The 27,655-nt window shown below is 41.8% G+C and overlaps 1 protein-coding gene across 3 annotated transcripts in view; it reads right to left on the bottom strand.

Moving 5' to 3' along the window:
• Positions 1-8,864: 8,864 nt before the first annotated feature.
• The window catches only part of LOC125885143 (beta-1,3-galactosyltransferase 1-like), a 118,215-nt gene continuing 99,424 nt past the window's right edge, over positions 8,865-27,655 (bottom strand). For all 3 annotated transcript variants that reach the window (XM_049570628.1, XM_049570627.1, XM_049570626.1), the window contains one exon: positions 8,865-11,354. In XM_049570628.1, the coding sequence (XP_049426585.1) occupies positions 10,105-11,091 (987 nt within the window). In that variant the 5' untranslated portion in view covers positions 11,092-11,354 and the 3' untranslated portion in view covers positions 8,865-10,104. The remainder of the gene's footprint in view (positions 11,355-27,655) is intronic.

Below are 27,655 nucleotides of genomic sequence, written 5' to 3' on the forward strand. Positions count from 1 at the left end.
ATTAGTAATGCCCCACTAGAGTGACTTGCATCCCATCCCAGAGAGTACCCACTTCTGCAGAGGATAGGCTATGTGGAAAGACTGTGGAGTAGCACAGCTATAAATTGTTAATTGAATTTGACAGCCCTAAGATATATCTGATAGGACCACCATTCTCTGCAATTTCTGTAGTACGGAATTTTTGTACCATCGGTGGACGTAAAGCCTGAAATATCATCATTTAGCAGTGAACCCAAAGTCTGAGCTAGCACAGCCTCTGATGCTAACGCTAGCAGCCAGCCTTGTCAAGCCACACTTGACCAGGCGTTCAAACTGAGTAAGTCCACCTGTGAACGACTAACTACATCCCTTGCAAAATGGATTGCAATGGACTGCAGACCGGTTCCTGTGGTAGAGGACAGGGGGACAATTGCGTCCAAAATCCAGCAGCTTAAAGCAAGCAGCAAAAATCGATTTATACGTTAAGTTAAATGAATCAATCACAGAGCATGTAATTAATCAGATTCGTTTTTTAAATCTCTTCACAGCCCTAATATATTCATATAGAAGCAGGGGTCTACCACACCAGACAGGACCCCAGGTGCAGGCTGTGCAAAGATGCTCCCAAGACAGTAGAAGGGTGTAAGATGCAGGCAGGAAGAGCGTACATGGAACACATAACCAAGTGGCTGGCATAATGTACAGGAACATCTGCACTGAGTATGGGCTGGAAATCCCGAGGTCAGGATGGAAGACACCTCCTAAGGTGGTTAAGAATGACCGAGCTAAGATCCTGCAGGACTTCCAGATCCAGACTTGACATCATGTTGATTGACAAACAACAGAAGGCAGTGGTGAGAGATATAGCAATCCAGAGCGACGGCAACATCAGGAAGAAGGAACATGAGAATCTATCTATCTATCTATCTATCTATCTATCTATCTATCTATCTCGTGGCCCTAATTGACCGTGACAATAACTAGTAAGCTGCCAGCTATGCGGACTGCCTAGGAGCCTACACACCTTAAAGTATCACCTTCAGGTCATGTTTTGCCAGACACTGTTTCACAAGCTCACAGAGAGGTTAAAGTAGTTAGCCAAAAGTACGCTAACGGATAACCATTTGAAATAATTAGCCAAAAGTAATTGATATAATTAACTAAAAGTAATGGATAATCAGTTTTCACAAGCTAAACCTAACTAATCATGATCACAAAGCTTGTTTTGGCAAGTCCCACCATTTTGTGCCGTGATTGGTTAGTAGGCCTACTTGTCACATTGCACTAGAGACTTCCACCAGCTGAGTTGGCTGCTTCTGAGTTAGTGCCCTGCTAAATTGAATGGGGACAAAATAATTAAATCGTGTGGCTCTACTGGACTTTCTTAATGTTATCCCCATAGTGAAAGGAGCCATTTTGCAGGGGTTGTGATGCTCAAAAAACATGTATTCATTAATTTACATAGTCTCTTTCACAGTGTAAGTCTATGGGGAAAATCTTTTTGGGCTTCTGGGAATCACGTGATGCACAAGGAAACTGTAATTCCACTGTTTGGCCACTATGAAAACAGACCTCAAAGCCCAGTGCTCTTACTGGGGGCCTGTTGAAGCATCCATCCTTTGCCATTCCATTGGTAGACCGAGTATGAATGCAAACTTGACCAAACCAACCTAAACACTGATAATTCAAGTATATAAAAACTGTAATTTCATGTAGTGTTAATCTAAAATCAGCTGAGATTAACTGATGAAGGCGTATTTCCGTTCATCTGATGGAGATGTTGGGGAGCGTCTGACTTAACAGATTGGAAACCACTGCACCATGCCATGCTGTGAGCTGCCTCTGTAGCCTTTGGTCGGGCTGATTGAGCACTGCTGTTTGCCTGTTTGCAAGTGGAAGAGAAGAATGCAGGGATCACCTTCTTACACATCAAACAGACTAACTCACAGAGACTCTGCACTCTGCACAGGCCTCAAGACAGATAAATATGAGTCGCATATATCCCCAGGTATACTAAATTATGAAAATACTGACATCAAATACACAGTAAGGCTGTTACGGGCACCTTGTTCTGATCCAATGATCTTGATATTCACAGACCCATCAGGTATTTATGAGATTCCACTCTCATGCAAATATGGAAATATTCCTCCCCAGCTTGCAGCTGGTCATAAATGTGAGCCTGCTGCTTTCAGAAGAAGGTGAGGTTGAGCTCCACGCTGCCATCAGTTCCAAGAGATCAGCTTCCCTCCCCGTGAATTAAGAGTTAATTTATCGCTTACGCAATTCATATTCCGCCTGGCTGTCACACTCATCTCTGTCAAGTGCTCGTGGTGGCCCTGCCTCACGTCCTGATGTATGCTTCCTATTTAAATCCCATCTATCTGTTATGGATGACAGAAAATAATTCATGCTGCTGAAATGCTGTCATCGACAAGGACAGTTTCTCCTGGCAGATATCCATATTAAGGTTTTGTCTTAGCACACCTATCTGAGTTGTTCTGCAGCAGGGGTTAACTTCCTGCTGCCGGACACACTTGGATTGATGGCAAGATGTGAGCCGTGCAGAATGTGATTGCATATAAAACACCAAGTGACAGGTACGTCAGTTATGCAGCGATGCAAAGGCGAACGCAACGGGAAGCAACGGGAGCTTATTCTGCCCCGCTGCCATTGATTTGTTTTGCAGAGAAGTAATTTCACAACAAATTTGAATGTTCAGTCTCAGAGGCAGCCGACGTCCAGAATCGACTGATGTTTGCTGTATATTTATCAAACGTTTGAAACAGGACAGACAGGACGAAGATTAATAGCTTCTGTGCTTTTGATCGCTCAGCTGCATCAAGTTTTGACCTTTGAGTCACAAGTAAATATCAATTTCACTGCCACGCTTTCTTCAGGTGGAAAAACAAGTGACTGCTGACTGATGCTGCGGATACATGAAGGTAAAATCAAAACTCAGCGCTAACAGTTTACACTCATCTTGAGGATAATCAATACTACAATACAATACATCCAATATTGATTTCAAACATATTCTGTCTGCTCTCATTATCAGATATCTCTCCAGGCAGTCTGAGAAGAAAGGATGAAAAGAACATGACAGAAATGTGCGTGATTACACAACTGTAACACAGAAATTACATGAATTCGCATTTAAGCCTAATTTATATTAAGCAGATCCTTTAAGAAACAGTCACTCCAAAATAAAAAATACATACATTTCCTCTTACCTATAGTGTTATTTATCAGTCTAGATTATTTTTGCTGTGAGCTGTCGAGTGTTGAAGATATCAGCCACAGAGATGTCTGCCTTCTCTCCAGTATAATGGAACTAGACAGCACTCGGCTTGTGGTGCTCAAAGTGCCAACATTTTTTTTAATTTTTTTGGAAAAATTCAACAGCAATGTGTCTTTCCAGAAACAATGACCTGGCAACTCAAGATAATCCACAGACCTTGTTGTGCCATAGACTGTGTGACAAAGATGGACAACATGACAGCTCAAAAAAAGTGAAGCCAAAACATGTCGACTGACTCTGGCCTCTGCAGACGATGTCACCAGTGTGAGATGGCAGCAGCTGTATCTGGGATGTTTTGAGCAGTGAGAGGAAGTGGAGATCATAGATATATAATAGTAACTACATACTGAACCCCAAGATGGCGCCTGTTCAGTCCAGTGGAGTTACTCGCCTGGTTCATACGAGGAAGGTTTTACACATATAAAGCCTACATGGATCAAAAATTCCTGAACATGTTTGTAAAAACAAAAACACACTATTACTACAGTGAATTTACACCACAAGCTTTTATTTTGAAGTGCCACTTCCTGTTGTAGAGTGAGTGAGCAACAGACAGCTACTGAACAGAGACAGCAAACTAGCTGGACGACATGGCCAAATGCAAGTATTACACTGAATACAGTATGTATAACTCTGTGGACCTTGAACTAGTGACCAAGGAGAAATCTAGGCTGGACCAGTTGGGAATCACTGGTCTCGGGGGAAGCTTGAAAGCAAGGCTTATCTGCTTTCCTGGGCGCCTGGTGGAGATGCATCATCAGTTCCAATATACAGTCACTGGCTGTAACGTTAGCTCAGTTGAGCTAGCAGTAGATGCACGCTTCCTTCTGCGTGGTGATACGGTTGGCGGGTGAAGTTCGGAAGAAAGAAAATCTCTACGGCTGATAGCTCCAACACTCAGCAACTCACACTAAAATATTTGAGGGGGAAGGATGTATTTTTGATTTTGGGGTGAACTATTCCTTTAAATGTTGTTCCAAAGTCTGATGAACTACTGTAGAAGTTTGCCTAACAGAATATTCAGATTTAGATATATTGTCCTATTTTGGAGGGAGGCTGGCTTACTGAAAATAACCTTTTTTTTTCACCCATCATTTTCAAATCACAATTTGCGAGTTCGATACTCTGGAAAAAATACAGAAAAAGGCATTTTGTTTCCAAATTAAACAATAACGCGTTAGAAAATACTTTATACAAAAATAAAATTCAACTTGTTTTTTTTTTTTTTCAAGTAATCAAAAATCAAACACATACAAAACTGCACATCCAAACATTACAGTCAATTATCTGTCAAAACAAGAACATCTCGCAGCTCCAACATCACTTCAGGCCAAGTTGAAAGCCAAGCCACTCGCACATCAAGTCGTCATTATCATTTCAGGGAAGCTGCAGCCTTGTGATGCACGCTAGCAGCGCTCTCATGGCTCTTTTCCTGGAGGAAGAGGAGAATTGCTGAGCGGCTCCCCAGCTGCTCTCGATGAGCCCCCCTCTCTCACCTTGGTATGACTGCGCCTGCACAGATGGCAGATTGCACATCGCCAATTTATTCCACGGCTATTTTCTCGTAAACTCGCATCCTGTGTGCCTCAAAGGACAGGTCACGAAGAGGTCAACTGATAGCGAACAACTGAGGAGAATGTATTTAGGGCAAAAGAATATGCATAAGAATATGAATATGTATACGAGGATTAAAAAAATGCGGCTATTTGGTGTGATGCTCTCTGCAGCGGATTATGCAGCATTAAGAGAATGTGCCTCCAGTGTTAACACCATCTAACTAGACAACAACGCCAAAGCGAGGTCTACTCCGTGCAGTAATGGTGCTGTATTTCTACTCAAGGCTCCACAGGCCTGCCTTCCAATGCTTTGTTTTGAAATCTGAGTGTTCCCAATTGTCTAGCACTCCGCCTTACTCGTTATGAGGTTCATTTACCACAAGCCCTGGAATAATCACTCGCTTTTCATTTTCCCCAAGCTTTAGCCTTTTAAATGCTCTACCACTGGGTTGTTTGGCCAATTACAGAGCAGACTTTCTATTACTCAGCATATTGTATCAAATTGCATATGCCATAGGGGGTGATCAGAGGAATGCAAAACACAGCACTGAGGATAAGAAGCTGTGAATAACAATTATTTCACATGTGTACGACTGGGCAGACTGCTTATCTGTTTTCTTGATGAAGTAAAATAAAGTCATTAACTGATAACATACTGTGGCTGTTAGAGGTTCGTCTCTTTGCCGCACGATAAACCTAAAGAACAAATGCACCCTAAACTGATACGCCGGAATAAAACTGTTTCAATTATTTTTCTAGTTTCCAAAACTGCTCTGGAAACTGATCAAAAAGAAGTATTTGACGTAAAGATGTCATCCGGGAATAGTTTTTATTATGAGGAAATCATAACAGCGGTGGTGTATTTTCTGCCTACAAGCTCCCACAAGATTTCCCGAGCGAAACTGTTTGAGGAAAGAGCCTCGCCACAAGTGCTTCCCACATTTTTATGTTTATCTTTGCAAGTAAAGAACAGAAGACATTTTTCATTTCTCTGCCGCCAAATCCCGCCGGAGCGTTGCTGCTCCCTTGGATGATGATGATGCCTGGAACAAAGAGTTCACAAATCCAATGCGCGCACACACACACACACACACACACACACACACACACACACACACACACACACACACAGACATACACACACACCTGTAGGCATCACAGGCTAGAGCAACCTAATTACAGTGATGCTGCTTGATGCAGATTTGTCCGTACTTGCTGACATCACATGCCTACACACATGTATCTATACACACAATGCTTTATACAAAAGATTAGTCATCTCTTGACCTATGGGGGGAAAAGCAGATCAACAGAAACAGATCAATACTTTTAAAGGCATCAAAACTTAAAAATGACCTTTTTTGTTAGTTTTCATCTTGAAGAACAAAACAACAACCGAATGTCATCATCGCACACATGTGCAGGAAGACAGGAAGCGAATGCACTGCATGAAAAAAGCTGTTTCAATGATTTCAGAGCCTGTGGATGACAGATTATAACCTCCACTAACAGGTTCACCAGGGCCTGTGTCAGCATCAGCATGAACACAACAAGCTTTATCAGACTCACCAGAAACATCCTGTTTTATAGGCCACAGTGGGCTGAGTGTTTGCTTTGATGACGGTGGCCACTAGATGTCCCTGTAAAAGGCAAACATGTCAAATCAAGGAGTCACTGGGGAAAAGTACTCATGATAAAACTATGAATTAGATAAATCAGCACTGCACAGTATAAACACATCAGTGAGAATAAGAGATTTCACACATTTTTATAGCCAGACACTGATGGCAAGTCTAATAATGCACTTGCTCACTCTTATGTTAATAAAGTATGTTAGAGTCTGACATCACTCATGAACCTGTCAGTGAAGGTATGAAACTTCTTAAGTATTTGTGGTGACATAAATCCTGCTGGTACGTCCAAGTGTTGAATTGAGATGTGAGGTGAGCACAGAGGAATTTTCTCCCATAGAAATAGAATGAGTAGGACGGACATTCCTAATTAATTATTGGCACGGTGATGCAGTGGTTAACACTGTCCCCTAGCATAGCAAGAGGATTCCTGGTTCGAACCTTGGGGTGGGGGAGCCCTTCAGAGTGGGGGGTGTCACTGTCACTGAGAATGGCAACGAGGATGTCAGCCGACCAACACTCGCTACCCGGTCCCTGGTCACGGCGATTTGCGATGCTGGCCAGCTAGGAATGAACTAGCAGCCAGTACAGTACAGTCCTCTCTCGGCTAGCTAACATTTAGCCGTGTTACTTACTGATCCATTAGAAAGAATGCTAGCTGGACACCGGTGTTGAAGCCTCTTTGGTCACGGAGCTCCCTCCATCTCTTGAACGCCTGACTGAGGTTTACTCTTGTTTTTCCTCTTCTTTTATCACTCTCCTTTCCGTGCATCCTCGCCTCCTCAGAGGAGCTTGTTTTCTTTTGGGAGGCCGTTTTTCACTTATCTCCAAACTTTGTCAGTCTGCCATTGTGCTCCTGACTCAACTATCTCATGCCCCGGCCAGTTCCTCATCAGGACCAGCTCCAGTCCCTGATTGGCTGACCGACCAGTTTGGCAATACATGACGCATTTCCTGCCGTAAAGCAGATTTTTTTTCCCGCGAAAATTTGTCCCCGGTGGCAGAAGCTTATTGCAAAGTCACTAAGTAACCTATGTAAACGCTGATTGTCTGATTTTACTGTGTATACTACCCTGTGCAACCCACATTATTTTCATAATGATATATATAGGCAAAAATGCTGTCTGTTGCTTCTTTAATGAGCTGTGGAGCAGTAATGTTACTTTTTCAAATACACAATCTGTTCTTAAAATATCACCGTCAGTGTTATTTCCCTGTTTTTTGTTTTTGTTGTTGCCATGACTGCATGTTTGTTGAAACATGTTGTAACATTACTGTTGCTGCCTCCAAAAAATGAGTGAAAGCTGCTGCTGACGGAAAAAACAGCATGCAGATCAGCATATTTTCACACTTTTATCAGTGAATTAAGAGTTTACTTCAACCAAACCAAAGCTGGTGATTGTTGGGATGGTGAACATACTAACTAAGACTGACTAAGATGGTTTATTTCGTGTCTGTCGAGTCTGAACTAAGTGTGTTTTATGATGAGGGAAAAGGGCAATAAAGCTAACGTTAGTCATAGCTCGGAGGAAGAGAGAAAAATGGATTGGTGTAAGGTTGTATATTAGAGGAGAAAAGGTAAAGAATAGGCAAAACGGCTTTCTCAAACTAGTCAGGGTTGGAAATTAGCACCCACCACCAGCCACATGCTCGTAAAATATGCAAGTGGCTGCTCGATTTGCTTTACTCACCAGCCACAAAAAAAAAAAAAAATTGTACATATCCCATGTAATCATGAGCTAGTAATTCATGTATAGCCTCTGTAATTGGGATTAATGTGCTGACAGGAGTAAAGAACGAAGTGCTCATTCAGGATATCAAGGAAGGATAGGAAGGAAGGAAGGAAGGAAGGATATCATACGCACTATTATATATGTTGAACTAGTGAGTGTGAAACACTCTACGGCACCACTGACGTGTGTTGTCGTCATAACTAACAACAACAGCCATTTTCCTTCATACATGTCAAAGAATTATGACTATGACACTTCAAAGACCTTCTGATTCATTCTATTTCTATGGTGAAATAAGCCCTCTGGAGTCCATGGCCACAGTCAGTCCGTGGCATTGCCTGCACATGAGGGAGAAAGTAAAAAACGAAAAAGGAAAAATACAAAAAACATGAGAAAGTATAAGGCACATTAGGAACAAAGATGTAAGCACTGTATTTCAACAGAAAATCCAGCCAGCACAGTGATTCCTCTTGACATTATGGTTGAAAGCAGCCATTCAGCTGCCAATTGCACAGATGCTACATTTGATTTAATCACACATTGCTCGCAGTCTGCTCTCCACTTACGCACACGCACCAACACCTGCGTGGAGGAGAATGCGGCCGTGTTGTTTCCACAGCAGCCCGTCGGTGACGTGTTGAGAGCTGGGACCTGCTTCAAACTGAGCACAGCTGCTGCAATGAGCAGCAGTCCTAATGAGACGCTTCCATGTCTGCAGCTCATGTTTCCAAACAGTCATAGTGAAGCGCCTCACAGTATAATCTAGTTCCCTAATATGCATGCCGGTGTATTAACTTACAGATTATGTGTCATAAATCCAGCAGAATAAAAACTTTTATATTGTGCTGTGTAATAAATACAATATCAGGTCTTATAAAAGCGCTTTATTTAATCTCAAGTAATTGAAAAGAAGAAAGCACTCAAAAGTGTTATATTCATCCTCACTGTTCTTACAGTACATCTGTTCTCCTTTATGTTCAAGTAATAGAAAATATAATAGTCTGCAGCCTGCTCACAGCACTGCCTGGGACAAATAACTGCACATTACACTTTAACAGAAGTAACATTCACTTGGGAATGCAAGCAGCCGATATCTCCACACTGTCCGTGTACTTTTTTCATCGCACCATACAAAGATCTGTGGACCTGCTGTAAGAAAATATGTCTGATTGTGAAAAGAATATCACAGAGGCAAACAGGTCCAGTCATTAATACTTCTAATTCCACTGCATTTTCCTACGGCAACATGATACACGTGTTTCAGTCTAGTTAAATGAGTCATTACACTGTAAACTCACCATGGTCCTCACGATGACGACAGCTGCTGCGGCGTCAGACAGTACATCCAACATTAACACCTTGTTCAGAAAGTACAACAACTGAAAATACATGAGGAACATTCATAATTGGAGCTTGTGATCAACCCAAGAGGTGAGTGTCTGGGTCCAAAGAAGTGTGTTGGCATTTATGTAATCTGCAGTTTAGTAATTGGGGACAGTTTGTGTCTTGTGTAAATGAGTGGTTAAACATGAGCCTCTGAGCTTCCTGTCTTGTATTTCCCTACAAAAATCGTAGTGCTGCTGGCAATGACAACCAACCACCTGAACATTTTGCACATTTTTGGAAAACATGTTCCCAACTTTGTGCCTGATTTGTGAGTCTCAGCTCTCATAAACACCTTGAAGCGAGAAAGGACGTAGAATACAGAGGAGTCTGCTTTGGCCTTGCACTACAGAGACTCCTGGCAAAGCAATCAGCGCCTGGACGCTTCATCAATACTGTTCCGTCAGCTCAGTGCTACGTGCTGTACAGTATTTGCCAATGCTAATGATGGAGACGCAGGTCATAAGAGGACATTCAATTCCTCCCTGACTCTCCCACTGGCGCTAGTGCTAACAGTCTTGCTAACATTTAAGGTGTTTCTTGCTGGTCATGTCGTTCCAGATGCGGTGCATCTCCTCTGGGGAGATCTGGTGGACGGTGACCACCCGGCGGTAGCGGCAGAGGCTGTAGGCCATCTTCCAGTGGTTGAAGCCGCTGTTCTGGAAGGGGTGGATGCCCAGCTTACGGAGGCACACGCCGACATACACGTCCTCCAGATGCAGCAGCCTGGTGTGTAAAGAGGTCTTGTATATGAGCTCGGCCACATCCGCAGAGAAGACGTAGCCGGTGCCAGAGCAGAAGGGAGGGTACTTGCTCTCAGGGTACAGATCCCTGGGCATGTACCACTTGCTGCGCATGTCTCTGATTGGCCCACCATTGATGACGTAGCCGGTGAAGTACCTCCTCCTGGGCTTGGTGGTGGGCTTCAGCAGGTTGTAGATGAGGTTCTCCATGTTGACAAAGATATCACTGTCTGTCTTGAGGACATATTGAGCCTTAGAGCAGAATGTGGCCAACCAGCGCATGCCCATCAGCGTCTTGAGCGTCAGGTTGTGGTAAGAGTCAATAAAATCCTCCACTACGATGTCATGAAAGATCTGACTCTCCTGCTCCACCATCTGGTTGAGGACACCATCAGTGCTGCGGCCCAACAGGAACAGCGTGACCACACGCACATCTGGAAACGTGCTCTCATCACCCCATGTCTCTCTGATGGCCTGACGGGCGTCAAACTCCTTGTGGGTGGTGCTGATGAGGATGACGAGGAAGGGGGGCTCTGCCTCGCACTTCTTTTCCTCATTAATGAGGTAGCCAAAGTCGTGTGGGTTGAGTGAGCGCGTGCGGATGTTACTGAAGGTGGTGTTCTTGTTTAGCTTGGGTGTTTTGCGTATGGGGATATTCAGCTGGCCCACGTAGGAAGTGGAGGGGCGGGACACACTCAGGTACCACAGAGCGCTGGCCCAGCAAATCACTGTCAGCAAGTATAAGCAGGAGACCTTAGAAGGCATCGCTGTTCACTCGGCTGGTGTTAGCGGCAGCAGCGTTGGAAACATCGAGGCCACGCCTCCATGGGTTGTCTCAGATCTGGCGGTGCAGCTTGAGGCTGCCTCCGCAACGCAGCTGACATTAATCTTAGATAATGGACTTCCTTACTGTCTAGTGCTGGTGTTGTGATTGAAAAGGAGCTCTGCAGAGATTTCCTATCATGTCCACGGTCTCACTGTGTCCCATCGTAGCTCCCACGGACACTTTTAGCTCTCTGTGACAGCATCTAAAAAAAGATGAGAAAACAGTCAGTCAGTGGCGACATTAATCACAGCTACATCATGAAACGGCAGCAGTAAGATAAGCATGTTGACAAAAGGTGGAACTTCTAACATGTTTCATCTTCACAAAAGGCATTTATAGCAGCGAGGCGTGTGACATATCTAACAATATTTTTTATTCCCTATTCATTACAGCCCATAACGTCAGTCCACTCGGCTCGGCAGGCAGCACTGCGCCACAGCCAGTTACCCTATCATTCTATCACTGCCTCTGATAACGGCTCTGCGGTCTGAAGACTGTGAATAGGAAACTCTCTCCATTGATAGGGCCTGCTCTGCCTCAGCTTCGACCACTTTCTGTTTGCAAACGCTGTTTATCTCCCTCTTATCCCCTCCGGACCAGACACAGGCTGGCAAATCAGAGCCACTCCGACAGTCTGAGAGGCAGAAGATGAGGAGGAGGAGAAGGAGGAGGAGGGGTGAGACAGAGAAGGAGCAGGATCAAGACAGAGAAGGTGAAAGTGAAACGTTCTCATGGGAACAGATTAATATCCACTTCCTCTCATTCTCCTGGTCTTACTCCCCATTTGCTCCCCTCTCCCCCTTCCTTCCCATACCTCAATGTCAGGCTGAACTTGGCATGTGGATTTTACATGTTTTACTCTGTAATGAGCTTCTCCTTCGTTAACTGGACTGCTGTGGGGAAACTTTCAGAATCACTGCTCTAATTGGACACCCTGACAGACCATGAGGGGATGAATTTAAGCTCTAAATATGGATTTATTATTCTCAAATCCTATGTGTTTCCTGTATTTAAATATTTGCATTCAAAGGTGGTGATAAATAATCAATTCACGGAATGTTTGGCGTCTAATCCTTCTTTACAAACAGACTTTTATTTGCTACTGACATAATCTCTTTTGATGTGTTCTTATTCTGGGGGATTTTTTTGTGCAATGCATAACTGATGATGAACAAAAAAAGAGGCATAGATCCTATTAGAGATACAGAAATGTGTGAAGATGCGGCTCGTGCTCTGTTTTAAGATGGAAGGGCCGAGATAAAACCAGCTCATTCTTTTATCAGACTCCAGATTTTGTTGGGTCTTGTGGGGCGCGATGGTTCTTTTCATCAGGGCTTTTCTCTTATTCCTCCGCCCCGTCTCGACTATCTCTTCCCTCTCCTTCTCTTTCTGAAGCAGAGTCATCAATCTCATGGTCCAGTAGAATCCATCTCATCATGGCTGCTTTTCCACACCTCCTCCCTCTCGATCCTCTCGATCACTCCCTCCTTCTCTACTTCAGTTGGTGCTTGATCCATTTTTATATGTCTCGCTACCTCCCCCTCCCCGCCTTTCTTCATCTTGCTCTCTATCCTTCTGGCTTTTTGCTGTTTTTGTGTGTGGGACTCTTTATTTCAAGGTTCCCACACTCTTCTTACCATGTTGAGCTCCCTTTACTTTTCCCCCATGTCATTTCCTTTTCTCTCCTAGCAGCTCGCTTCGAATTTATTGACATCTTCTATTGCAATCTGTCTCCCTAAAGCCGCTCAATATCCATTTCTCCTCCTCCCTCTCTCCCTGACAAAATCACTAAATCATCATATTCGTCGCCTTTTCTTGACCTCGCTCCCCCTCTTCCTGTTTGCAGATCAGCTTGTTTTCACCTCTGTCGTTTCCTGACGAGGGTCTCTTTCTACAGAACTAGTGCACACTCGGTTTTCTGAAGCCCAGAATATCCTCATTTAGTGATGCACCTCACGAAATCGTGAGACCCAACTTCCCCTCTGAGCAAACTGAAAGATGGCTGTATCGTTTCATGCTGTCGTGTCACTTTAAATTACATTAGTACTCAGTGGAATTCTCCTGAATATGTTACAAAGAGTATCAGGGCACAGGATCATAGTTTTAACCACTTCCACTCCACCCCTCCCTACAATTGATCTACTACTGTCTTTTGTTAGGAGGGACAGGGGACCTTTAGGGGGATAGCAGGTCGACAGCTGATGCCACACTGAAGTGAAGAGATCATCTAAAAGCCAGATGAATGCCTGTAAAGTTTCATGAGGTTCTGATTATTCTAGAGCTCACAATATCTCATTTCATACAGTAATGTTTGTTTAAAAAATGTTCTTACCACAATAACATGGCTGCCATGGGGACTAACATTATCGCATATAAAAATAAAATCAGACTCACTGGGCGTCCTAGTGGAGACGGAGAGGGTAACTGTGGTGATGCAGCTCTCGCAGTGGGAATACTAAGTAATGGCAGTGTTAATTTGTGGTTAGCAGAGACTAATTAAGCACGGCCAAAACAGACCACACAGTGCTGATTCAACAGCCTGAAGAGAAGTACACATCTGGTAAGAGCATGAGTTACAGAGAGGCTCACTGGGCCACCTTGCATTCTTTTCATTTTAAAACAGGAGTCGAAGAACTGTTAGTTTTTGGTGATGTCATCTTGCATCATCTGCACAATATGGAGCCTCAGGGAGAAATAAAGTTACAGGGACTGACAGCAGGTCACGCTGCACTTTGATGCTTCTTATTATGTGTTTATCTTCTCTGGGGTCACAGAGACCTCAGACAAAAAAATAGAATGAGTATTATTGTGACTGCAATTAGACCTCATTATATGAATGCTGACAACCACAGAGAAAGAGAGTGGACTGTAAAATAGAGACAGTAGTCTTACAGGGGGAGATGGTTCCTGTGGGGCTGCCAGGGTTTACTCTTTTTAATGAAGAACATAGAGCAGTTCTTCACTGCTCTATTTTAGCACCTTCAGGGCTGGAAAATGAAGCAAACGTGTAAATGCCAGAGGCTGCAGTTCCTCTAATGGCCACTTGAGGCTGTGGACGAGGGCTGCAGCAAAACAAATTTAGCCACCGAAGAAAAATCTCAATCGGTGTAAGTGAACGCTATATTTGTAATATTTTCTTTGCTGTACACACTAACTGATGGAGGCAGCAGTGGATCAGCAAATCCTGTGTGTTTTTTGCTAAGTATGGATGGATCTGGCGGAGTCTGGATCATTCTATGTAACAGCTTTGAAAAGCTGTCTGACAGCAAAGTAAAGCACTTAAAACATTTCAAATACAGTGTACACTTAAACTCATATAGATTTTTTTGATGGGCCTTTTTTGGGTCATTAAAACTAATCAATTCAAGCTAGTCTTTGCGCCGCGCCGCTTAATTTTATGTAGGTGACGCAAGAGTTCTCTTAATCGAAGTTACTCTAAATCAACATAATGATTTGGTCTATGGGCGTAGCTGTTGCTTTGTCAGTGTATTTTCAGATCATAAAAGTTAATTGTTGAATTAACATTTTGGTTGTCTAAAAAAGTCTTGTTCAGCATTTGGTTGTAATAAAAGACCCTTTAAGGAGTTGGATGTTCAGTTTATCCAGTAAGTACATTTTGTTTTAATGGTTTTAAGCTTGTTTTCTGCTGGCAAAAGTTAGTATTAGCATTAGTATTATCACAGTTAACCATAGCTTTAAATGTACCATGCTAACCCAGCTTACCACTAGTTATCTACATCCTCTCCTCCAAATATGGTCACTTCTAACTCCAAAAAACCAAGACAGTGACGGCAGAAATGCCAAACTGGAGGCTTCAACAGAGGAGTCCACACACCAATGGTTACAGCCATTATTTTATACAGTCTATGAAAAGGACACATGGTCTTCTTCACTTTCTGATGTATGAAGGAACATCCCCCACTCAAGTGCTAATGTGCAAACATGTTACCATGGTTGCCAAATGATCTGCGTACACCTCGTAAAGGTCACTTATGAGATCACATGTAAGACTGTTTCACAGCCCCAGATCACATATTGACTATCGTAAAATCCTGTGGTTAGCGAAGGACATCAAAGGTCCACGACTGTAAAGAGCAAGCAGTGTGTGTGTGATGTTCTTTTGATGTAGTTTGATGACATTTGTGGCTAATTGTGTCATTCACATGTCAGAAAAAGAAGAATATTACAGAAATAAATGTATCTGTTTACATCTCTAGTTGCTTGTAACGTTAATGTAATATAGAAATGTCAAAGAACAGGATTTTACCACTGCTACTAATTCTCCTACTGTCCTCCTAATTGTGACCACCCTGCTGATTAAAGGGCAGTAAAACATGCCAATTAAATAATAACTCCAAAATATCACATTGCAGTGAAAACAGGCATTAACGTGTGAAAAAAAAATTGAAGCATAATAATTACAGTTATTATTAAGACCCATTCACAGGGCTTAATGCTAACGATCTGCTAATCTGAACTGGTTGTCATGACAGCACAGTGACAGGCCATCGGGGGAGAGAAAGCACGGTAGGAAACGGTGGTGCAGTCAGTCTGCTGTACACCAGCATTAAGTGCTAAAGTGTTTTGAATGAAGCCCCCACCCCACCCCACCCCCTGGGAAGTCAATTTAGCAGCCTCATACTGAGCTCTGCTGCAGTTGCTGCTCCATTACGCCTCACACTGATCCCAGACTGAACGTTGTATAGAGAAGACTGCACTCATAATACTTTTGTACAGTGATCAAACATTTATCCACTTCCTGAAAGGTAGCCACTGACAGAGGCAGTGCTTTTTATCCCTCCACACGTTGGCACTGTCTCGTGCTGATTGACGGAAAATCAATCTAACATGCAGCAGCTTTGATAAATGATTAATCATCATTTTTCAAGCAGATGCCCAACAGCCACTACTTTAAAAATATGAGGATTTGTTGCTTTTCTGTTTTAAAGCACTGCAAATTGAACATCTCTGGACTGTTGATTAGTCAAAAAAAGCAATTTGAAGACACCACCTTGGGCTTTGTGATGGGAAATTGTGCCGAGCATTTTTCATTACTTCTGACTTGTTATTGACAAAATGATAAATCAGTTAAAAAGGCACTCTGTCGACTTACCATCACATTTCCATAAATTTGGAGGATTTCCAACACATATTTTATAGGATGAACAGCAAAATGGATGTGGCAGAGGCCTAAGGTTGGGGTTCAGTAGCATCATTAACTCCTAATCCAAATCCAATGATCTTAAAGTTTTCAAGGTTTGAAAGTAACCAAAATATCTTTACTGCTTTTTGGCTGATAAGACAACCACAATAGTTTCACTTTATGTTCATAACGTGTACCTTCAACCTGAAAATAAGGCAAACAGCAGTAGATAGGAAATGTTGATTTCATGTATCTTAGAATTTAACTGAAAGATTTCCCTTAAATTGATGATCAGCAAAATAATTTCTCACCACTCTGCTGGTCTTATTAACAATGGAAGACATCTGCTGCTGGTCACGTTTGCCTTCTTAACAAAAAGTGACTGTAAATGCGCCACCTAGCATCAGTCAGCTAGCACTACCTGAATGTTTTCTACATTTCTCTTTGGTAATAAAAGAGAGTGATGGGAAATAAAAGGTCTAACAAGAGATTCATTAGCATTGGAACTTAATGGATCAGGATATTTTGCCAACTGGAGCCAGATCCAGCAGTCACAAACCATCCCTGCAGGCCACATACAGTATCCCATCCAGACTGCAGAATATTAATGAATTCAGAAATGTGAGGAGGACAAATATGTGTTGCAGTATTTAGGATATCAAGCATTTTTTCTTCTTATATTAAAACAAGGCCAAAAACATTTGAGAGGGAAAAATGTAATTAGGAATAATTTACCAACCCCAAATATTTGTGTTTAACCAGACATTAGCTTACTATTAGTGACTAGCAGTGATGCGCGGGTTGACCCAAAACCAGTGGGGTGGGTTTGAGTAAGCTTACTGGAAATTATGTTATGTTTTAAGTTCGATTATTAAAAGCTTACTTCGCCATAAGAAACTTCCAGAAACATGGCATGCAATAGTCCACCTTCCACCTTCTCTTCAACTCTCTTCTCAGACATACACGCACATTGCGCCATTTCATCCTTATCTCTGTCTGTGTCTCAGTCCTGACAATTGTGCTACTATGATGCATAAACTTGGCGGTTTTCTGGTCAGATTCGGGTGGTCAATGACACAGATTTTTACCAAAAAGTAATAGACAAGTCCTATAAACAAATATAAAATTATTGAATAATGAATAAATATGGGTAAATCTATTTATTTATATTTTTGAAAGTCCCTCAAAGTGTCTACTGAGAAAAATTCTGGCCCTTGGACAAATGTAGTTGATGACTTGTGGTAAATATCATGCTAAAAAAAAAAAAAAAGCCAAGAAAGCCCTGGTGACATCACAATTACATCATCAGGGTTAATGTCTCACAATTGTCTTCTATCATTAAGCAACTGTTTTGACAGGCGGAGTAGTTCTCCACATGGCAGGTTAACTGTTCTTTAATGTGCACAATTGGTGGCATGACTCTTTAATTATGAAAGATAACTAAGATCATTATTAGTTGTAGCCAACTATTCATTCATTATGTAATAATCTAATCAATTGCTTTTAGCTGGAGTTTACAGCAACACCTTGTTATCATACATTAAAGAAATCAATTACAGATTTTACTACTCTACACTGTTTCTGCTCGGGGACTCACGGGAGCTCTGAACAGATGAGAATCATCTGCTCTGTTGTCTTCACAATCAAGTGACCTCTATAAGCTGGAGCACAAAGCTGCAAGGCTACAGAGATGTGGGAGTTTCAGTCTCGTTTAATGTTGCACCAGATAATTGATTGCAGTCATTAGTGCAGCGTGGAGTGACCTTGCTCGGGGGGATGACTGTGTGTTTGTGAGTCAGTGATGGGGGGAGTTGGAGAGAAACAAAACAAAGACGTGTTTCTGCAAGGTGGTCTCACAGACTGTAACGTCTGCTGTCTCTGTTGCGTCGGAGGAACATGTGTGACAGGTGAGCGTGAAGGGCAGACACATCTGAAGGTAAATAAATCATATTCTGCACTTGGGGTTGACACGTAACATCCACGCTGCCTGCTTCAATATTAGAAATTTAATGATTGGCAGAGAAAAACAGGACGCGGCCTCTGCCACTCGCAGTTTTCATGTCTGCTGATTTAAGCAAAGCTGTCAAAATGTTTTGTGCAGAAATGCTTTACATCGCAGCATTATGATGCGGTAATGGTATTTGAGGGCGAGGCGTTACCTGTAAATATCATTCAATAACAACAACAAGAAAGAATCGAGAGGATAACAGAAGCAAAAAATAATTGCTTTTTATGTCTGAGAGGAAAAAAACGCACTCAGGAACAAATTATATTTATCAAACACACTTGCCACTTTGACTCTGGGGTATGTGACATTGTCTTAGAGTGCCTGCGCATGCTTTATGCTCATGATTTATGATAGACTCCGACACACTCTCCCTTCGAACGCTGAAACAAAACAGACTCCAAGGCCAATGAGAGCTGCATATGAATGTAGTGACACTGGAGGGATGAGGATGTGAATAATACGCAGTTGTGTTTTAAGAATTCCAACTACATCTGAGGGTTTGAACAGCTCTTTTCCTCAGGGGCTGAAAGTATACCAGCTAAAAATTTAAACATATCAAAACATACACAAACGCTTGCTGCAGATGCTGACACACGCTGTCCACAACCCCATAACTCAATACCTTATCTCAAGCTCCTGCTGCTGAATATGTGATAAGCTCAACAGGAGGTTTATAATTGTCAGCCACGGAAAAAAAGACTGTCTTCTGTTGGATGTTTGATCCTCTTTTCCTCCAATCTTCTGCCAAGTCTAAAACCCATTATGTCGCCTTCTAAACATTCAAAAGAGGAATTAATGCGTGAGGAATTTAACAGCAATGGCCAAATTGGTTCGCATCCCACCTAATATGAGAGAAGCACAATTAAAATGTCAGGGCTGGTAGGCTCCCAGTGTGGCACTAGCTATGCTTTTGTTTCCTGGATAATAAAGGACTCAATGATTGTTGTGGAGCGGCACAGCCAGCCGTATAGTCAGTATTACAGGCCACAGGCTGGACACTCTGGGCTTAGTGCAAAGCCTCTGAATGCAAAGCAGCTTAGGAGTGACAGAGGAAATGGGATATCAATAGTGGCCAACAGATTTGGCTGCTGTACAGAAGCCTGATGCTCCATCCCCACTTGGTGCTGACTTGAGTCCAAGCTGTGCTGGGGCATATCAGTCTGCGGCCAAGCAGTGCTTGCAGAAAACTCTCCGCATTTGTTTTAACTCTGCTGCTCGCCTCAAAGAACATTATAAAGATTGTGGAAAGTTAAAACTTATTTAAAGTCAGTTTAGAACTTGAGAACTGATCAGACAATACTTCATTTGTGGTGAGCTATGACTCCCACCCATCTGGTGCTCCATGCAGGTTAAAACAAGCTGAGAATTATGTGCAAAGGCTACTGTGCTGGTGGATGAGTAAGCAGGAAAAAGACGCGGGGGGCTATGTGCAGAAACACAGCTGCATTTCATAATTACACAGTCAGTGTTTTCTCAAGAAGAATGAGCACAGGTGCATTCGGTTTGTTTTGCAGTATCACTGACCTCAAAGAGAAGCAGCACTGGGCGTCGGTGAGGGGGTTCGGGGAGGCAAACAGCTTCAGCCGGCTCCCCACACTGGCCAGACGTGTGCTCTGAATGCTAAGCTTCCTCATAAATTGGAAATGACAACTTGATTCATGCAGGTAATACATTTCACTGTCCGACTGGGTGACATTGCCGTTATACCATATTCAAGCTCGGTGCTGCATCGGGGTAAGTGGGGACGACACTCCCAGAAGACGCTGGAATTATGGTAATGCCACTAAGGCATACTCAGCACCCAAAATTAAACATTATGTGAACAGCTGGTGAGGACAAACATTAGACAAACAAGGAAACAAGGTGTTGTGTGTTAAGGTGCCACTGAAGGGATTTGGGAGAATAAGGCGGTAATAACCTTCACAGATCTGGCTGCAGAAGTCAGAGTTTTATAGTATTGATGAAATGTATCAGCTGTAGTCGCTAGAGAGCACAGGTGCCTGGGGCAAGGCAGTGTTCGCCTTTTTAAACTTTTACATTATCCAGGGCACAGTTTTGCTGAGCACGCACTCTCAGCAGTGGCCCGCCTCACATCTGTACACGTACACCTGAGAGCTGCTTGGTTGCTCAGCACAAGCGCCGTTCTTCACTGTCAGGCACTAAGCTTCTGCAGTGGAGCAATTCAGTCATAAGTGCCTTGCTCAAGAGAATGGTGCCAAAAATGTGGAAAGGTGTATTATTAACCTTTTTGCTACCCACTGATCTGCTGCAGGGTGCTGGCACTGTGTGGAGTCGTCACAGATGCTTAGTACTGTGCGACTGTGTCACTGCTGAGCTCATCTAGCTGCTGCATAGATGCCTTCCAAACCAGAAAAAAAAAACTCTTTCAAACATCATGACTCAATAACAAATCTCATCTGAATTTATCAATGTATCTGTTTTTGAGGTTTTTGTCTGCATTATTGTAACAAAACAACTATTGTTGTAGTCCTTAATGACATTGGAATGAACATCGACTCTGGAACTGTTTCAGACAGCAACTAACGATTAATTAATTGATGATTACTTTCTCAATAAATTAATAAGTTGTTTGGTCTATAAAATGTCAGTTAAAGGCGAAAAATATCAGTAAGTGTTTTCCAAAGCCAAACATGACGTCCACAAATGTCTTGTTTTGTCCACAACCCAGAGATACTCAGTTTATTGTCATAGAGGAGTAAAGAAACCAGAAGATATTCAAATTTAGGAAGCTGTAATGAGAGAATTTGATAATCAATTATCAAATAAGTTAGCAGTTAACAACTAATTGATTCATCAAATATTGTTGCAGCTCTAGTACTGCTATGAACTGCTTCAGATCGTACTTGCAAGAGAGTGATTATTTTACATTCATTATCAGTCCTACCTTCAAGCAGTTTAGCATGATCTGTGGAGTCCCACAAGGATCAATACTTGGTCTCCTTCTATACAGTTCATACATTCTACTGTTAAGCCAGATTTTTTCAATCAACTACTTTGTCAGTTTAAACTGTTTGAGGTTTGTGCCTGCATTGTTGTACCTAAACAGCTACTGTAAGATAAGTCTCACATGATAGTCAACTGAACATTGATGCTGATACTGTTATGACAACGTGTCCTTAAATATTGGTTTGAATGACATTTACCAAATTAGCTCTCCACAAATGGTGTTGTCACATTATGTACTGAACATAAACTTACATACTTAACAGAAAGTTACATAGGCTAGGTTTAGGAAAAGAAACATGGCGATGATGCACCTTAAAATAACTCAAAGTTCACTTGTTTTCACACTGTCCAAAACACAGGTCTTCTGTGTTTGATTGACCCATCCACCACCATAACCCATCTCCTTACACAGATTTTTCCTTTTTATATAACTACCTTCTTTACTTATGTCAGCACATTGGTCACGTGAACATAGCCTTCCTGTTTATGTGGGTTATATATGAATTGTGGTGCATTACTTTTCGTAGGTATATGTACGAACAATGCATGAGAAAAACATAGCTATTAATTGCTTCGGATTGCAATTGCAAGAGAGGGATCATTTAATCTCCATTATCAATCTTCCCTTCAAGTTCAGCATGACCCATGGAGTACCACAAAGATCAATACTTGCCCCCCTTCAGAAACAACATTATCTACCATAGTTATGTAGATAATACTCTACATTAATCTACACTTCTTTCACTGGATTACTGTGGTCCCATCAACACACTTTGTCAGTCAACTGTTATATTAAGACAAAACTGAAACAGACAAATCTGTGGAGTCCACTCAAGATTTTAGCAGTCACATTAAATTAGTTACTAGTTACTTTATCATCTAAAAATTATTGCAAGAGTAGGAGGACTCTGACCACTTCCAAATATGAACTTAAAATCACTTGCTCACCATGTGTTGCTGTCTGTCCTTTCTTCACCTTCACCATTTAGTATTTATAGATCTCATTTGAAAGTTTTTGTTATCTTGTCTTGTTTATTCTAGGCAATTTGAAGAGCCACTGTGTATGAAATGTGCTATATAAACAGTCCAGGTTTAGTTCACTGCAGAGTACTCAAATGAACCCTAATAAATGTAGAATCTCCCCTACGTGCAAAGCAGTCTGGCGGTCCAAATCCAACAAAACTTTTTGTCCAAAGTCATCACAGCAGTCTAACGATCAAACGTAACAGTCCATTTGTTTTAATGCACATGTGTGGGTGTTTTGGTGTCAGTTCAACTGACAAGACCTCAAACAGACATCTTCCCTGCTCTGATAAGTTATGACACCAACCACAAAACGGTTTAAGAGAAAACAGGAAAGCAAGAAAAATAATATCAGCACTTTGAAACTGACATCTCCTCTTGGGATGGCTGTTCATAGCAGGTCATTTTACGCATGCAGTAAAGCATATCCATCAGCCCCACTGGACTCAGGCAACACAAATCATCTAGAGCCAACATAAAATAGTACTAACAGGATAATGAAGTTTAAAGCTGATTAAGCGGCATCATAAATTTCACTTGAAAGACTTAAGTCCTTATTCAAATCTATTTCTGTGATCCTCTTTATCTCACTCCATCCTTTGTGATTAAAGGTGATAAATGAATTGTTAATCTTACAGTCTTTCCTTGTAAAGATTTAATATTCAGTCATATCAGCTAATGTGTACATCAGGTGTCTCTTGGAGTCTCGAGACATGCAGAGGAACCTTTATGTAGGACTGAAAAACAAACCAAGAAGGCAATCGATACAGCAGCAGAAGTGCAGACACATCATGTGGCACCAAACTCTCAAACCCGTCTCTCAAGTTGACTGTTTTCATTTAAACACTTTCTCACCTCTTCCCCCTTCTCTTCTTCCTGTGCTCTCTCACTTTCACTTGAACATTGACCTTAAACCTGTGAAAGTGTCTACAAGCACCTTCAACACTAAAAGCAGCAGCAGCAGCAGCAGCAGCAGCAGCAGCAGCAGCAGCGATAAGTCTCTGATGAGCTTATAAATTCTCTGTTATTGATCTGGCTCTGGAGGGTCCCTCTGGGTGTTTCTCTCTAATTTTATTTTCCTTTTGTAACGTCCATCAGCAAAGCAATGAATCAGACATCCATAACACTGTGAGTATGATAAGCTGTGGACAAGGACTTCAATCAAAAAATACCAAATCTAAACCACACACACATAGAGTAAACATAAAAAGTAATATGTGACAGTGAAGAACAGACTGATAGAAAGACAGGTGGCTGGAAATATTCAAATAACCACTAACGCTTCCATTCTGAGTGATGACCTTTCTCCCATCATGCTCCTCTGTCCATATGGCAGCAGTTTCTATGGGGACAAAATTGCCCCAATCTCCAGACACTAAGCGATGTGAACTGCATGTGAATTACGATATTCCTATGAAGTGTTTCACTCCAAAAATGAGGCAACTGCCAATCGAAAAAAAGTGGCACTTCAGCTCATGATGGATAGGACAAAAATTGAGATAAGTGATGTTCCATTTTGAACACCAATGGGCAATTTCAGCACTTAGTTGATCAAATTAGATCACTTTTAAGTACACTATCCTCTCTACTTTGAGGATAATGAATTATGATTTGAGGCATTATTTCACAAAAATGAGCCACAGATGTGGTGCAGTGTTGTGCTTTAAGGACTTGTTTAACAAATCCACCCCCAAAAATCACCTCCCCTTAGTATTATGTATTCACTGAGTTTTTCTCAAGACAGTTTTCCTAGTTGACACTTACTGTCAAGTTTGTCAGTGCTTTGACATGAATACAGTTCTATTTGTCTCAACTGTATGTGTGTTGAAGCACAAGTTTCAGAGGCATTTATCTCAAAACCTCTATACATACAACCAAAGGGTACTCTAAAAGAAATTAGTACAACTGATGGCTGGCTACTGCTGGCCTCTCGACCACCATATTGCTGGCTACTTTAGTGCAAACCACTAGGCCATGTTCTGATGGTGACCAAAGGCCACCAGAGTGTTTTTCAGAGCAAGAATAAAACGAAATAGCTCCTGTCTAGGCCTGTCACAATGACTACTTTCTATGGATGATATATTGTCCCAGAAATAACGGCAATGAACGATATTATTGTCATTCTGAGACCGTTTTATGCCGCTGATATAATAATAATAGCGTAATAATTAAGGTACACTCTGTCAAAGAGCAGTTAAGTTTCAACTCTTGGAATATGAAAAAAATATATTTAAGATAATTTTTAAACAAGAAATTTACACCTTTTAATATATACAAGAAAGTATATACAAAATGGGGAAAACCCTGCTGTCTATTCTGGCATCATGCTGGCTAAAATGCTGGTGATGTTCTTATGTAAATAAACACGCATGTAAACACAATGGGCAAAAAGGTCAAGGTCATATCCACATATTGTGTGATAAGTCTATAACATAATTATCGTGACAGGCCTACTCCTCCCAATTACGAAGGCATTCACTTTCTGAATTTTTACTTCCTCGAATGACTCACAAGTCTCACAAGTAGTCAGATATGACATGTGAGTCTTTGTGTTCTCAGTGATAGTGGTGTAAAAGGCCACATGCTCACCAGAGTCCTTGTGTTGAGTAGAGACCTACCCAGCAGGAAACCTCCCAAGTGGAGCTCTAATAAAAGGTGGCTAATCAACTCATGGACGCCTGAACAGACACAGTTTTACACACACAAGCATTACTCACATTAACTAATTTACCTAGGGAAGCACCTGGAAGGAGCTGATAGAGACAGAAGATCAGCACTAGTCCAAACATATGTGCAGTACTGCTGCCCAGTGGCTGTTTCCCTCACTGTGTTTCACCCTGCTGCAGAGCCTGAGCCTCTATCAGGGGGTGAGGAGTTATCGGGAACACCATCTCGGTGCTGGCAGACGGTGCAGTGTGGAACAGGCTGAACACATCCCATTATATAGCAGGGCACAGACAACTGCACCTGTCTAGATAACACAAGAGACTCCAGGCAATAGTGATGCTGGGGGGGGGAACGCACACGATGCAGAGACAATGCAGGCAGACTCACTCGCAGGGTTTTTATCTAACATGTGCTCATGTGCAGATGTCCTCAACTGTCTCTCCATGTACAAAAAAAAGTAGTGGTTTTCATATTTTAGGCCCACAGGTGCCCCCCCACACACCTGCTCTGTGTCTTTGCTGTGAGCTGACAGAGCTCCTGTTAGCTGCTCTGTTGAACCTGAGAGCTGAGCGGATGCCAGATGAAGGGTCCTGTGGTAATTACCTTGTCTCCTGGCCTGTCCGCCGCACACACACATACACATGCACTGGCACGCACACATCGCTACCACTGCTGATGGCAGCACAGGCCGAGGACATGCAGCTTCAGCATTCCTTCCGGTAAATAACACTACTGAGGGGCACACACACACACACACACACACACACACACTAGCAGAATGCAGTGCTCCAGAGCTGAGGTCTGCACTGCCTTCTGTACTGGGCCCAGGTATTATAAGTGCAAACACAGGTAAGAATAAATATCATTGTTGGATATTTGTCACTTATACAAGTATGTCTTGAGCTATGGGTTTAGGTAAGGAAACATAGACTCTGTTCCATACAGGCAATAGTTAGCAACATGAAAACACCTTTAATTCTGAGCTATATATAGACTCTTAAATAATAAAATTCAGTTATTCTGCAGATCTGTAATCAGCGTTTGTTGTCTGATGAGACAGAAGGTTTTCAGTAGCAGCCTAATTAATGCTGACAAACTGCAAGCTGAAAATGAGGTGTTGATGAAATACACAGGTTTTTGACACATTGAAGTTACGTCTGAACTTCCTTTCACACCTTACTTTTTCAGACTTGCTTCTGCTGATTTGGAATTATTAAGTTGATACGCTTAAAATATTGATATTATATTCATGAAAGTTTAACTGAGATTCTCCTGAAATTGGCGTGATGCAATCGCCGAGATGATTTCGCTGGAGAAAAGATTGCACTTTCAAAAAAATCACACACAGTCCATTTCGGAGCTTTGACCATCAGATGACTGCTAGACAGGTAATCACCAAGTATTTCACTCATCATATACATATACATATATATAGGCCCACAAAACAAGCTCCATCTATTGACGTATTTGTCCAGGCTCAAATTTCCAAACTTCTTGGTCAATTATTTAGACTATATTTGACATTCCATACAAAGCAGGGACCCTGTATCTTTTACATTTCGCACAGTAATTCTGGGATCACTTGATAAAATAACCGTTAGTTGCTGCCCTTGTCCAAAGAGCTGTTACTTTCCCCTCACAAATGATCTTTGGATGAGCACAGAACCTGGCACACAGAGAGCACATTCACCAAAAACAGCCAAATGTTTGCATGTTAGCCATCATGGAATTAGCACTAATTAGCTGCAGCTGATATGATATGCAGCAGGTCGTCATTTTAACCAGTGAAACTGACGTCCGGCAACAGCTGGATATGAAAAATCTGCTACTTTAATCTACCTCTTTGCTAATAGAGTCAGGAGATATAAAAGATTTCATAAGAGATTCATTAGCGACCAAGCTAAAGGATTTTGCCCACTGGGAACTGTTTTGAAAATTAAATCCAGCTGTGTTTAAACAGTTACAGTTCGCTTATCTTGATCCTCACAGAAGCTGGTATGATGAACAGCAGAGGTGGGAGCAAGTTATTGTTTTGCAAGTCAGAGGTAGCAAGTCTTTGCACTCAAGACCCAAGTCTAAACTAAACTAACAAGTCATAATGCGATCTTAACCAAATGTAATGCCATTTTAACATCTGATTAATAATATATTAAATTTACAAAATCATGAATGCTTTTTAAAATTTGTATTAATTCATGAAAGCAAGTTGTTGCGCCTCCGCTTGTAGTCTTAAAAATTTGTGGCACACTTTTTAAATAACATATTCTTTAACATTTGGTTTTGGGGGAAAGTATCAGAGTTTTCAAGTCAAAGACCAAGTGAAATCAGGAGTCATTAGTGCTAAAATCCAAGTCAACTTGCAAATGTTTTCTGATTTTGTCAAGTCTAAGTCATCAAATTTGTGACTCAAGTCCATACCTCTGATGGACAGTGTGTTTAATATGCTTAGAATCTGCTTTTCTCTGCTGTGTTTGTGATCTGTTGTCTGTGTTACACCAGACTTTATGTTTAATTTATAATCCTGTTGTCGTCTTAAATACCTTTGAAAGACCTGTAAAGTGTGATTGAGGGAATCTAAATGTCTTCTAGCATTTGGCAGGCAGGTAGTAGTTGGAAGGTGGATAATCAGATTTTTGTTAAAAGCCCCTTTTTTTCTGCTGCTCTAATCTAATTCATGTTCCTGATACTTCACATC

The sequence above is a fragment of the Epinephelus fuscoguttatus genome, linkage group LG24 (assembly GCF_011397635.1).
Source record: "Epinephelus fuscoguttatus linkage group LG24, E.fuscoguttatus.final_Chr_v1".
NCBI classification, from domain to species: domain Eukaryota; kingdom Metazoa; phylum Chordata; class Actinopteri; order Perciformes; family Serranidae; genus Epinephelus; species Epinephelus fuscoguttatus.